This window comes from Neltuma alba, unplaced genomic scaffold, assembly GCF_004799145.2.
Source record: "Neltuma alba isolate B1F8T4 unplaced genomic scaffold, ASM479914v2 tig00013184_pilon, whole genome shotgun sequence".
Classification (NCBI taxonomy): domain Eukaryota; kingdom Viridiplantae; phylum Streptophyta; class Magnoliopsida; order Fabales; family Fabaceae; genus Neltuma; species Neltuma alba.
In genome coordinates, this window is record NW_021637493.1 from 20,690 (window position 1) to 33,075 (window position 12,386).

The window sequence follows — 12,386 nt, forward strand, 5'->3', positions numbered from 1 at the left end:
AAACCAAATGTTTGGTATGAAGAGAAAAAAAAATGTAACAAAACATGAGGAGTCAAAACTAGTTCAAGAAAAAAGAATTAAAAAAACAAGTAAATGGCACAAATAGCCTTTAAAACAAATAAATAATTAGTCTTAAACTGTAAGCAAGGTTATCTTTGTCATTGAAATTAGAGTTCCCTAAGGCTTATCAAACACATTAATTGAGTGTTTTTTTTTATAGGTTTATTATGGCTTGTCATGTATGTTAATAAATATTTTCTCTATTTTCCCCTTTGTTTTTTTTAAAAACATAGAAAGAAGTTAAAAATTGTAATATTCTAATTCAGGCGTTTAAAAGTTCAAAATTTCAAAAGAGGAAGTGATGCCTAATTTGGTATTTTACAAATCTAGTCAAATGATTAAAATGCTCTTGTATCAAATTAAAAAGAAGAAAAAGTATTGAATTTTTTATTATCAGTACATTTCTTATCACTAGTTGTTTAACACTTGTCATTGTTAGTTCACAATTTATTAATAAATAACTTATCATTGCTGGTACATTTTTTACCATTTGCTGTTTAACACTTGTTATTATCGATTCACAACTTGTTAATAAATTTTTTGATACAAAGGCATTCTTGTTACTACATCCGATCCTAAATATAAGAGCTAGTTAATAATTCGAGTAGATTAAGAAAACTAGTTAGTTATTTGTAATAAATATGTATTATCTTTCCTAAAATATCCTTACTAATCAAGTTTATTGGTTAGAACTATCATTATTAGAAGGACTATTTCAAAAATAAATAAATAAATATGAGAGATAAAATAGAGTAAGGTCTTATATTTAAAACTAAAATAAAAATCAAATAGAATCTTATATTAAAGATCAGAAAAAGTATTTAATTACATTTGTAAAACATCTGATCATATGTCATTTCCTCTTTTGAGATTTTGAAGTCTCATATGTATGAATTGAAAAATTACAATCTTTAACTTTTTTTATGTTATTTTTTCTTTTGTAATTCTTTTTCATTCGGTCAAATATGTCATTAGATGAATAGTACAATTTTTTTTTAGATTTTATAATATGCATGTATATAATTAAGTTGTTCGTAATTTAAAAACATTGATAATAAAATGAAACATTTTTACAGCAAATTCACAAATTTTACAGGACAGTTGATGACTTAAATATTACTATTATTGATTTTTGAATTATCACAAGAGTTATAAATCTAAAAAGTAAAAAGCAATTATTTTATTTTAGAAAACACAAACGCACGCAATGCGCACATATACACACTCACACAATTACTATGCATTGTGAGCGCTTTTCGATAATCCGGATTACGAGCGGCATGTACCCGTTATTCCAAACAAGTACTGAGGACTCCATGGTCATTTCAATGGTACGAATCAATTGGAACCGCACGATTATCAGTTCGGACACGCGTCACGGATCCTAAGACTGGCGTGTTTGCTTTGGTGCATTGGCGGTCACGCTAGCCACCTGCGTTCTCCAAATGATCAACGCCACGTGGTATTACACGTGGCAGGATCCATCCAAGTCAGCACGAGGCTCCTCCCGCTATAAAAGCGCAAGCCCACCCACGCACACTACCACCTAATCCTAATCGCTCCACACCGAAAAAAACAGAGGGGTCCCTCAGAAGCTTTCTTGTTTGCCTTTTCCCCCAATTACCTTCCTCCATCGTGTTCTGTCGCCGGTGATCTTCAGCTCGCCGGAGAGATGAATATTCCGGCGAACCTTTCTTTGTTATCGATGAACAATGCTCGTCTCTCCGATCATCGCCGTCATGTTTTTCACGAAAACCCTGGCCTTAAAATAGCGATCTCCTTCCTTTCTCGCTTTTTTTAGAAGCTATTCGACGCTTCTTCTGTGTGTCTTGAGAAAAGTATCGGTTTCTCGGTGTCGCGTAGGGTGGTAAATAAATTTTGGCAGTTTTTTTTTTTTTGGGTTTTCTGTTGGTTGATCGGTTAAAAGGCGAGTTGATTCTGTGAGTGGTTGTTTTTTAGCTGACCAGAGTTGTAGGTGATGAATGTTTGTTGACTGGGTTACTGCTCGGATTTGCTTAGTATTCTAGCTCGTTCTGGTTCTTCTTCGCTGGAAAAAGAGAGGAGTCTTTCAATTTCGATGTACATTTTCAGAATCTGTGTCTGGCTTTGTCGCTTTAATACTTGACCTTTTTATGAGCAAGTGAAGTTCATTGAGCTCTGAAAATGGAGCAGAGCTGACGCAGAGTGGTACAGTTTAGTGTAATTACGAGTCTGTGAAAAAGAGAGGTAGAAAGGACCCGGGTTTTCAGATCATCTTCTTCAAAATTTTCTCAGCCATGCCTCCGATGAAAATACAGCCAATTGATGTTCCTGTCGATTCCCAGAAATTGAAGGATGCAGCTGTAAGAAACGATGCAGCGAAACCAGTGTTGAAGTCGCGGCTCAGGAGGCTGTTCGTGTTCGATCGGCAGTCTCCAAGCGTTTTGAAGACTTCCTCGGCGGAGAAATCCATCGGCGGTGACGCTCAGAATCAGAAAGATGGAGGAGGAGGCTCGGAGTTCGAGCCCAGCTCACTTTGCTTGGCTAAAATGGTGCAGAATTTCATGGAGGAAAGTAACGAGAAACAGCCACCTGCACAGAAATGCGGCCGCAATCGCTGCAATTGTTTCAACGGGAACAGTAATGACAGTTCCGACGAGGAATTCGACTTGTTCGGTACTTTCGGCGAATCAAGCACCGGCGGATCATTCAGTGAGGCCGCCGACGTGGTGAAGGTAAATGTCGCTGACCCATCCTGCGTTTCCCTTACGGTTTTGAGATGAAATCGCAGAATCTAGAGCCTAGATAGTACCGAAATTTTCGTGAATTCAGATTTTCTGTCATTTTCCTAGCAACCAAGCAAAGAAAATTAAGTAAAGCTGAAATTAATTTTTCCTTTTGCTTTTTCTTTTCTCTTTTTTCCAGGGTTTGATTTTATGCGCTAGTGTTGCCGAGAGGAATCTGTTAGCTGACACTGCGAAGATCGTTGAGAACAACAAGGTCCATAAACGTAAAGATGATTTGAGAAAGATCGTTACCGAAGGCCTTTCTTTGCTTGGCTACGATTGTTCCATCTGTAAATCCAAATGGGACAAAACCCCATCTTGCCCTGCTGGTACCCTTTCCTTCCTCAAATTTTTCTGAGATTTATTTAGAAATTTCAATTGGAAACAGAAATTAAGAAATAGAAATTTCCGCTTTGATTGATTTTCAGGTGAATACGAGTATATCGATGTCATCGTTGAATCTGAGAGATTGTTGATAGACATCGATTTCCGATCAGAGTTCGAGATAGCTCGATCGACGGGTGCTTACAAAAGCATCCTTCAATTACTGCCTCACATTTTCGTCGGAAAATCAGATCGCCTTAGTCAGATCATATCGATCGTATCAGAGGCAGCGAAGCAGAGTCTTAAGAAGAAAGGGATGCACTTTCCGCCGTGGAGGAAGGCGGAGTATATGCGAGCCAAGTGGCTGTCTTCCCCCTGTACTAGGACCAAGCAACCCCCATCGTCCTCCTCCGTCCCATCTGACGTCGTTTCGGAATCGCAGACCTCGAAAAAGGGGGACGTGATCGGCTACGGCGACGGCGACGATGACTCCGCGACGACGGAGGATGTTTGTGGCGAGTTGGAGTTGATATTCGGCGAGAAAAATTCTCTGCCGGATCCGGAGCCGGAGGCTGATCCTGGCGACGAGACCACCAAGCCGGCGGTAGTCATCACGGAGTCACCGTCGTGGCAGCTGCCGGCGATCAAACCGAAGAGTATTGAGAAAGGAACCAAGGTCGTCCCCGGATTAGCCTCTCTCCTCAAAGAGAAACCTTCGAAGTAAAATTTTGGACGTCGTACCTTTTTTTTTTTTTGCCCTCTCCCTAATCCTTAAGCAAAAGCATATAATGAGAGAAATTCAGATAAATGTCTCTCTCCTTTTTTTTTTTAATTTCATTTTATTTTTGTCAATTTTGTTTTCCTGATGTTTAAAGGATGTAGGGAGATGTTTCGTAAGAAGCCAACTATATGATCCATGTAATAAAATACATTGTAGAAAGGTAAGGATTTTATGTACAAATTGTGACAATTTCGATTTTTTTTTTTTAAATCCTTCACGAACAGGGAAAAAAAAAAGGCATAAAACTTTTTTCTCGGTTCCCAAAATGTCAGTTTCACTCGGTTTTCAATTCACTTTTCTAAGTGAAAAATCATACTTAATAGCTCAACAACTGTGTAATGGATTTATTTATTTGATGGGATGTGGAAATTAGGTCGGAGGTTGATATCTTGAAACTGTGCAGAAAGGGCCGGAGTGCCCATCGGAGTAATGGACAATTTTTTTTTTAATTTTCTCTTGCTCATTTTTAACCATCTCAGCGAAATCAGTAAACACCGGCTACCTCACTAAGTCAGTTTTAAATTGAAATAATATTTTAACTTTACTATTATTCAAGTCTCTCTCATCTTTCTCAATGGAAAATACTGTCATTATCTTTTTGTCATGGAAATTAATAACTATTACCTGCTGTTAATATAAGATCTCGATTAATTTTTATTTTGATCTTAAATATGAGATCTTAATCTATCTTGTCTTTTATATTTATTCATTTTTTTTCTAAAATAGTTATAATAATGATAATTTTAGTTAATAAACTTGATTAGCAAGAATATTTTAGAAAAAATAATACCTATTTATTACAAATAATTGACTTAATTTATTTTTTAATCTACTCATATTAATCAGCTAGCTCTTATATTTAGAACCCAAAGTAGTATTTAGGTGACTTGTATTACGGATAGATCTTAGTTTCACGCAATAAAACCGTACATAACTTGAAGTTATTCATATGCATATAAAATTATGGCCAAGTTAAATAATTTAAATCCACGTTTTGTTTTAATAGCTTTTAGATTTAATAAAAATAATTATCATTTTGAGTTCTTTCATGAGACAGGGGGTGAGTGGGGGAGATGTGGTGCGGTGCCGCCGGCTGGAAGCCCCGCTCGTGGCATCTAGAACACCGTGAGCAGGTGCCAGGCATAAACAAGCCCCAAGGAAAAGCCAAAAAAAGAGAGAGAGAGAATAATAAAAAGGTTAACGTTTGCTCCTGAGTATTTTTTTTATACATTTGTCACCTTAAAATATTTTTTATTATATTTAATATTTTAAAATATTTTTTTAGATGTTTCTAGTACCATGAAATATTTTTTTAATGCATTCAACATCTCCAAATATTTTTTCATATATGTCCAGTACTTAAAAATATTTTTTGGTGTATCATGCACCGAAATAAGAACAAAAGTTTCAAGGTGCTGAACATACCTAAAAAATACTTTGAAAAAGCTAAATACATTACAAAATATTTTATTTTATTTTTTTAACCAGCGCACTACAAAATATTTTGAGATAATGAGATGTTAGATACACTTAAAAAAATATTATAAAGTGTTGAATACGCCTTAACTTATAATAAAAATAAGGATTCGATTTTAGGTTTAACATCTTCAGATATTTTATAATCATTTAAACATAAAATTACATCGCAAAATATTGTAAGGTATTAACTCATCTGAAAAAATATTTAAAAAAAAGGAAATGTGAAAATAAAAAAATTCCGTTGCTGTATATGTATTGAAAAAAAATGAAAACTTAAAAAGTGGTGCAAAAAAAGTTAATTAAAAAGTGAAAAAGTGGAAATCTCCAATCCATCTTTATCTTACCAAAGCCTGAAAAAAAGAGAAGTGGGAAGGAATATGCCTATTATTTTACCTGTAATGAGAGCGCAGAGTCCCAGTCACTGTCAGTAAATATTACAACATCTTTCCTCTTTTTTCTTTTATTTTAACCCCAGTCTGTAAAAACAAAATCGTAGTAAACCACGTGGGACTTCTTCATGAAATTCACGCCCCCAGTTAAATTTTTTTTTTTAAAAAAATTCAGATTGTGTGAGCGTGCGTGGGTGTGATGTGATATGATGTGACCTTCATTTTTTCCGCCTATAAAAAATAATTTATCCATCGATAAATGTAATTTTATGCATTTTTTATATTTTAAAATGGTAAACATGGCGGTTGAGAATGTTGAAAATAGTGAACGGATAAATTTTGACCATCTTGGGTCTTGGCTCAACAACCCACTAGGCACCAAATCCAATTTTGGAAATTTAATTAATTTTTTTCAGGGAAATACTGCAAGTAATCTGAGTTTGAAGTGCGTAATAAATAGCAATTATTTTTTCCCTTAATTTTCATATAAATTTTCATTAATTCATTAATTTAAATAAAGATAAATGTTATGTTCGCTCAGGTGGCTAATTAAATTCAAAGAGATGAAACCTTACATTCCATTTATTCTCATTTCAAGTCAACAAAGTTTTGAAAACAGCTTAGGTTGACTTAGAGATAGAGATTAGGAGAGCATATCTAAATTATTTCTCACTGAATATGTCTATATAAGGATAAAGAGAAATACTTAGTGCCAACTAATCTGAATTTTGAGACCAATTAAAATGTTCCAACTCAAATAATTTTAATTGACGTGTCAATCTAATCATATTTGACTTGGAGCGCTCTCAGTGATCAGAGTTCAAATTAGTTGGCATTCTAGGATTATGCAAGTATTTTTTTATTAGGATTATAAATTTTGATTTTTTAAATTTGTTTTTTTTTAGTTTTGTTTCCTCAAATTTCAAATCATATATCTTAATTTCTCAAGTTTATTTTTATTGGTAACTATAATCCAATAAAAACTTAGTCGATATTACCTATTGAAAGATCAAAACTTATAGTTTGAAAGTTGAGAGACTAAAACCAAAATAAGAACAAATTTAAAGGATGAAAAAATATATTAACCTTTCTCATTACATATTTACAAATTTGCAAGTGCTATTAAACTGCAAAATTTATTTAGACATTAAACTCTTTTTCCCAACTCATTTGATTTTTTTTACTAAAATTTGATCATAAAGTGAAGATAGACCTTAATAGAAGGATGGAGCGCATTTAGGTATCGCGCCAGGCCTAATTCCTTATTTTGTCTTCTTAAGGTATTAATAATTGGGTTGATCTTTTAAAAATTAGCAATAAACTCCCTTGAATTTTTGAATTTATGCAGATAATTTTCTTAATATTACTTATTATGTTATTTTTTTATAATATTTAATTTGATATCTTATATAATCAAGTCATATTGAATAATAACTCTTTCAAAAGTTTCTTTCCTTCCAAGAGTGTCAAAAGTTTCGTTTTTTTATGGTTAGTGTCTAAATTTTCCTTTCATTCCGTTCTAAAATATATTATGGTGTTAATTATAACTACAACCTTGGGTGTTTCTATTAAATAAGTTACTTCCAAAAAAAAATTTATTTACTTGAGTTATAAACATCTAGACATAATTTTTAGTGCATTTATAAAGTTAGAAAAACTAAATCATACCATTTATATGTTATAAATAGGATAGTTTATCATAGAATTTAAATTTTATATTGATGATTTGGTTTGACTATAATTGAATTTAGTCTTCACATATACTATGTTACGCAAATAATATCTCATTTTATTTATGATTTATGAGAAGTATATAATTTATCATAAATTTTATATTTTATATAAAATGCAACTTTAAAACTAAAGTATACGGACACGTAACTTATTCACAATCATTGATGTGGGCCATTCCTAATCCATTACTTATACGCATTAATATATAAATAAAAATAAAAATATGCAAAGTGGGTAGGCCCAATCAGAAAGCTGTCAGAACTAATACCAGAAAGATTGTGGGTCCCGGCCTCCCCTCTCTCTATCTCATAGCTCTGACAAGTGACAATTATTTATTTAATAATACTCCTCCGATCCTTATTATAAGACCCTATTTGACTTTTTATTGGCCCTAATTATAAGACCCCAATCCATTTTGTCTCTATATTTATGCATTTTTTCCAAGATAATCCTTCTAATAATGATAGTTTTAGCCAATATACTTAATAGCAAGGATATTTTAGGAATGACAACACTTATTTATTATAAATAACTACTTTAACTTACTTCCTTAATCTTCTCAAATAAGTCAATTGGGTCTTATAATTAGGACCGGAGGAGTATTATTTATGTTTATATATCCGCCCAGAAAATTTTAATGCCAGAATTTTAGAAAACAAAATGTATATAGTGAAATATTTTGATAAAAAATTATATATTTGATGGTTTAGTAAAATGTCATTTATAAATAATGACTCAATTTAAATTATTGACATTTTTAATGTAAAATTTTTTCCATCTAATTTAGTTACCCTTATTAAAATATTATATTAAAATTTATCTAATTTGTGATCAGTGACCAAGTTAAAAGAATATGTTAAAGAATTTAATTTTCACTTAAGCGGATATCTTATATACCATGAAGTTTAGAAAGAAAAAACAATGCAACTTATCAGAAATTTATTATTTACATATTTAAAAAAATTTCAATATGAGTCCTCCAATACCTAATATAAAAATCTCAGTTTATTATATTTCTCATGTTTGATATTTTTTTCAAACTAATTTACCTAACTCATAATTAATATATAATTTAATAATATATAAAATTATTTTAGAAATGTCATATATGACATTTTTTTGGCATCCAAATCTCATTTATAATAATTAACTAATTTATCTTATTTTTTAAATTACTTAAATTTGTTAAATAATTGTCCAAATAGTTCTTGTCCGTGACTTGAGGCTCAGTTTTAGTTTTACGTAAGAAATAAATTAATTAATAAAAAGTGATAGATTTTAGGGTTAATTTTTAGGGGACATGAGAAAAAGGTTGCTTGGGCGAGGCGGATTTGAATTTTGGGGGAGATTGCCTCGTCCACACGAAAACGGATGAGTACTACTCAATTAAATACTCTATACTCATTGCTCTCTTTCTTTCCCTCGCAAAAAGTGGGACGACAGGGTGTGCGCATCCCCACGGTAAAGCTGGTGGAGAATCTCCATTACTGACCGTTGGATTGATATTACTTTCTTGATGTGATAAAAATAATGAAAATGGAGTTCATAGGATCCGGCACAAATGCAGAGGAGTGTACCAGATCATCCCTCTACAAAGTATGATTAAAAGTGATTAAATTTAATAAATATCCTAAAAATATAAATAAATTTTCAAAAAACACCTGTGTTTATTAATAGAGTTTTACTAACTAATATTGATCAGTAATGTTTTAAATAAATTGGTCTGGCCTATTGAAAGCCAGTAATTTTTTTTCCCAAAATTATATTATAAAAAAAAGATATTATGTGAGTAAATTACTGTGAGGGAGAGGTAAAGACTCCTTACCCAGTGGTGATGTGACATCTCTCTTTCCCTTCTGGCTTTTTGTTATTGCCGGTGTGTTAGCCGACACGTGTCCAGACCTTTTTCTTGGAAAAGCATACTACGAAGAGGGAGAAGTAACATCACATACTATTTTGGGAAAATTATAGTGGGTCTAAGGAAAAGATACTATAAAATAAGTTTCACAAGTTGTCATTTTTAATTTAAAATTTGTCCTTAGATTGTTATAAATACAATTAGAGTGCTTGATATATTAAAAATAACATCAAGTATTGGATGCTACTTTTATCTTTATAATAAACTCATTCGATCCTTAATATAAGACTCATTTAATTAATTTGATCAGATTAAGAAAGTTAGGTAATTATAAGAAATATAACACGTTTTTCCTAAACCAAAATCATCTTTCTTAATACCCCTTTTCCCTTTTCTACTTGATTATGGTTGATGGAGTGTACATAGGGGTAATTTGGAGAAAATTGATAAATATGAGAAATGAATATTATATTTAGAATAAAAACCAACTCAACAATTGGGTCCTATATTAAGAACCGGAAGAGTATTATTTCAATAATAAAGATTAATATTTGATGAGATAAAAGGATATGGTAGATTCTTTAAAAGCAAGTTTAGTATGTACTAGCTCATGTTGATGATGTATAAACTCGTTTGAAATATTAATTTTAGTTTAAATATAAAATTTTAATTCATTTTTTTCTCTAATATTCATTATTTTTTAAATTAATTTATCTAATTTTTTCTAATTCAGGACACGAGTCATTTTCAATTAGTTCACCTACTGGAAAATCATAGCATTGTTTATAATCATAATTAATTTATTGAATATGTCTTAAATTGATTTTTTTTTCAAATTTATCTATGTTAAGTTTCGAAGGAAAAAGATAACTAAAAGAAGGTTTAAATATTGATTACAGGGGCTTGTATTATGAAAAATGACTTGTGAAAAATAAAATAAAATAAAATTTCAACTGTCTAATTGTTTCTCTTGGTGGGTATTGTTATTGACAAAAAAACTTAATGATGAAAAAAACAGTATTATAGTACTAGTATCAAATCAAAACCAGAATGCTGATTAAAGAAATGAAATATCAAATGCTCCTCCGATCCTTAATATAACTCAATTCTTGAGTTGGTTTTGATCCTAAATATAAGACCCATTTCCATATTTATCAATTTTCTCTAAATTACCCCTATGAATACCTTTCAACCATAGTAAAGTAGAAGAGGAAGATGAGGTATTGAGAAAGATGATTATGGTGTTTTAGGAAAAATGTGTCACTTTTCTTATAATTAACTAACTTACCTAACTTCCTTAATCTAATCAAATTAGTTAAATGGGTCTTATATTAAGGACGGGAGGAGTAGCTTCTAAGTTCTGACGTTGATTAAAAAACTGCAAGTAGACCTTGAGAATTAATATCGCTGAGGATATTTTGAGTGAAATACAATCTTATTGGTTAAAATAAGATTATTGTTAATATGGGGAAGTTGCGTGCAAGGGAAAAAATTATTTAAAGTACTGGGTAATTAAATGAGATTCTTAATCCAATAATATAATATGCTAATAATACTTATTAAAAATAACCAATATTGTCTCACAATGTACACAACAAATCTTTCATTGTCCAAAATTAATGTGCCCTAGATAACATTAATTGTAAGACATTATTTATTCAATTGTTTAAACTTTTTAGGGGATACTTTGGTATTTTCTGTATAAAGAAATTGAACTCGTGATTTGTTTGACATCATTCAATTAAATTATGGATAAGAGTTATTGAATCCTGAAAAAAAAAATGTTGAAACATTTATATTCATGTGATCTGAGTTAATGAGAATTAGTAATATTAAAAAATAATAATTGGATAAGCTGGAAATAAGGAGGAAAAAAAAGAAAGAAATTTCTCATAGAAGTAACCTGAGGAGAGGTCAATTTTTCTTTTAAAAAGAAAAACAAAGGATGGCCCATTAACGCGTTTGCGTGTGAGTGACAATAAGTTGTTGGACATGAGACTTCACAATAATGTCTGCATCAAAATTATAGTCAGCTTTGAAATTTGATACCTTGACCACGTAATTACTCATTTTATTTATTTATTTTTTATTCATTGGCTTGTTTGTTTTATACTTTCTGGTTGTATTTATAATTTTAAATTTGGGGAGAGGTATAACTTATTTTATAAGTTTTAATTTAGTTTTATCTTAATATTTTATCTTATACTTATACATTTTTATTTAATTTTGTCATCAATTGTTTGCTCTCTCCATTATCACATACTATCTCATCATATTTCCTATACATTCTTTTGCATTTATTTTTTTACTTATTATAAGGGCATATTTGTGAAACAAAATCATATTCTTAACTATTTATTATTTTAAACTAATTTTTTATATTATAAATAAATGATTATTTAAAATTTATAATAAAACGGGATGCAGCGTGTAACAACCTCTCTTAACCTCAAAAACACTGAAGAAATGCCCGCGTCTCACCTCATGAAAATTATCTCATTAGATATATCATGTCCACGCATACCTATTCTAGAATTTTCTTTTTAATCGTTTGAATATCAAGATATGAGACCTTACGCAACTTTGCCTCCTAGATCTATAATGTTTTATCTAAAATATTGTTGTAAGAAATTCTTATTAAGAAATATTTTTAATGCATATAAATTTAGAAAAATTAATACATATTTGTTATAATTAACTAACTTAACTAATATTTTTAATCTTTTTTAAATTAATTATTTATCTCATATATTAACTTATTAAAGGCCAAAGATAGTATTTAATACCAAAACTTAATACTCTTCCAATTCTAAATATAAAATTTATTTTGTAGTATATAAAATAAATTTTATATTTAGAATCAAAGTAGGATATATACACACATATTTGGCGGGGGGCCTAAACGATTACAAATTGTGAAGTGAGTTCCACACGCTCCCCGATTACACCCTTGTGTTTTATATACTAGCATACCAAATGGCTCATACATGTGACTA

The 12,386-nt window shown here is 30.8% G+C and overlaps 1 protein-coding gene across 1 annotated transcript; it reads left to right on the forward strand.

The window, feature by feature from the left end:
- Positions 1-1,631: 1,631 nt before the first annotated feature.
- On the forward strand, positions 1,632-4,119 carry LOC114735222 (uncharacterized). Its single transcript, XM_028922897.1, has 3 exons — positions 1,632-2,774; positions 2,965-3,154; positions 3,254-4,119. Exons 1-3 carry the CDS (start codon positions 2,337-2,339, stop codon positions 3,871-3,873), a joined length of 1,248 nt encoding a protein of 415 aa, XP_028778730.1. The 5' UTR covers positions 1,632-2,336; the 3' UTR covers positions 3,874-4,119.
- Positions 4,120-12,386: the final 8,267 nt, after the last annotated feature.

Bases quoted from the DNA above. Each gene is read 5' to 3' on its own strand.
- LOC114735222 (XM_028922897.1), top strand. From the start codon at position 2,337: ATGCCTCCGATGAAAATACAGCCAATTGATGTTCCTGTCGATTCCCAG. The intron at 2,775-2,964 runs GTAAATGTCGCT...TCTTTTTTCCAG, and splicing joins AGGCCGCCGACGTGGTGAAG to GGTTTGATTTTATGCGCTAG. The intron at 3,155-3,253 runs GTACCCTTTCCT...ATTGATTTTCAG, and splicing joins AACCCCATCTTGCCCTGCTG to GTGAATACGAGTATATCGAT.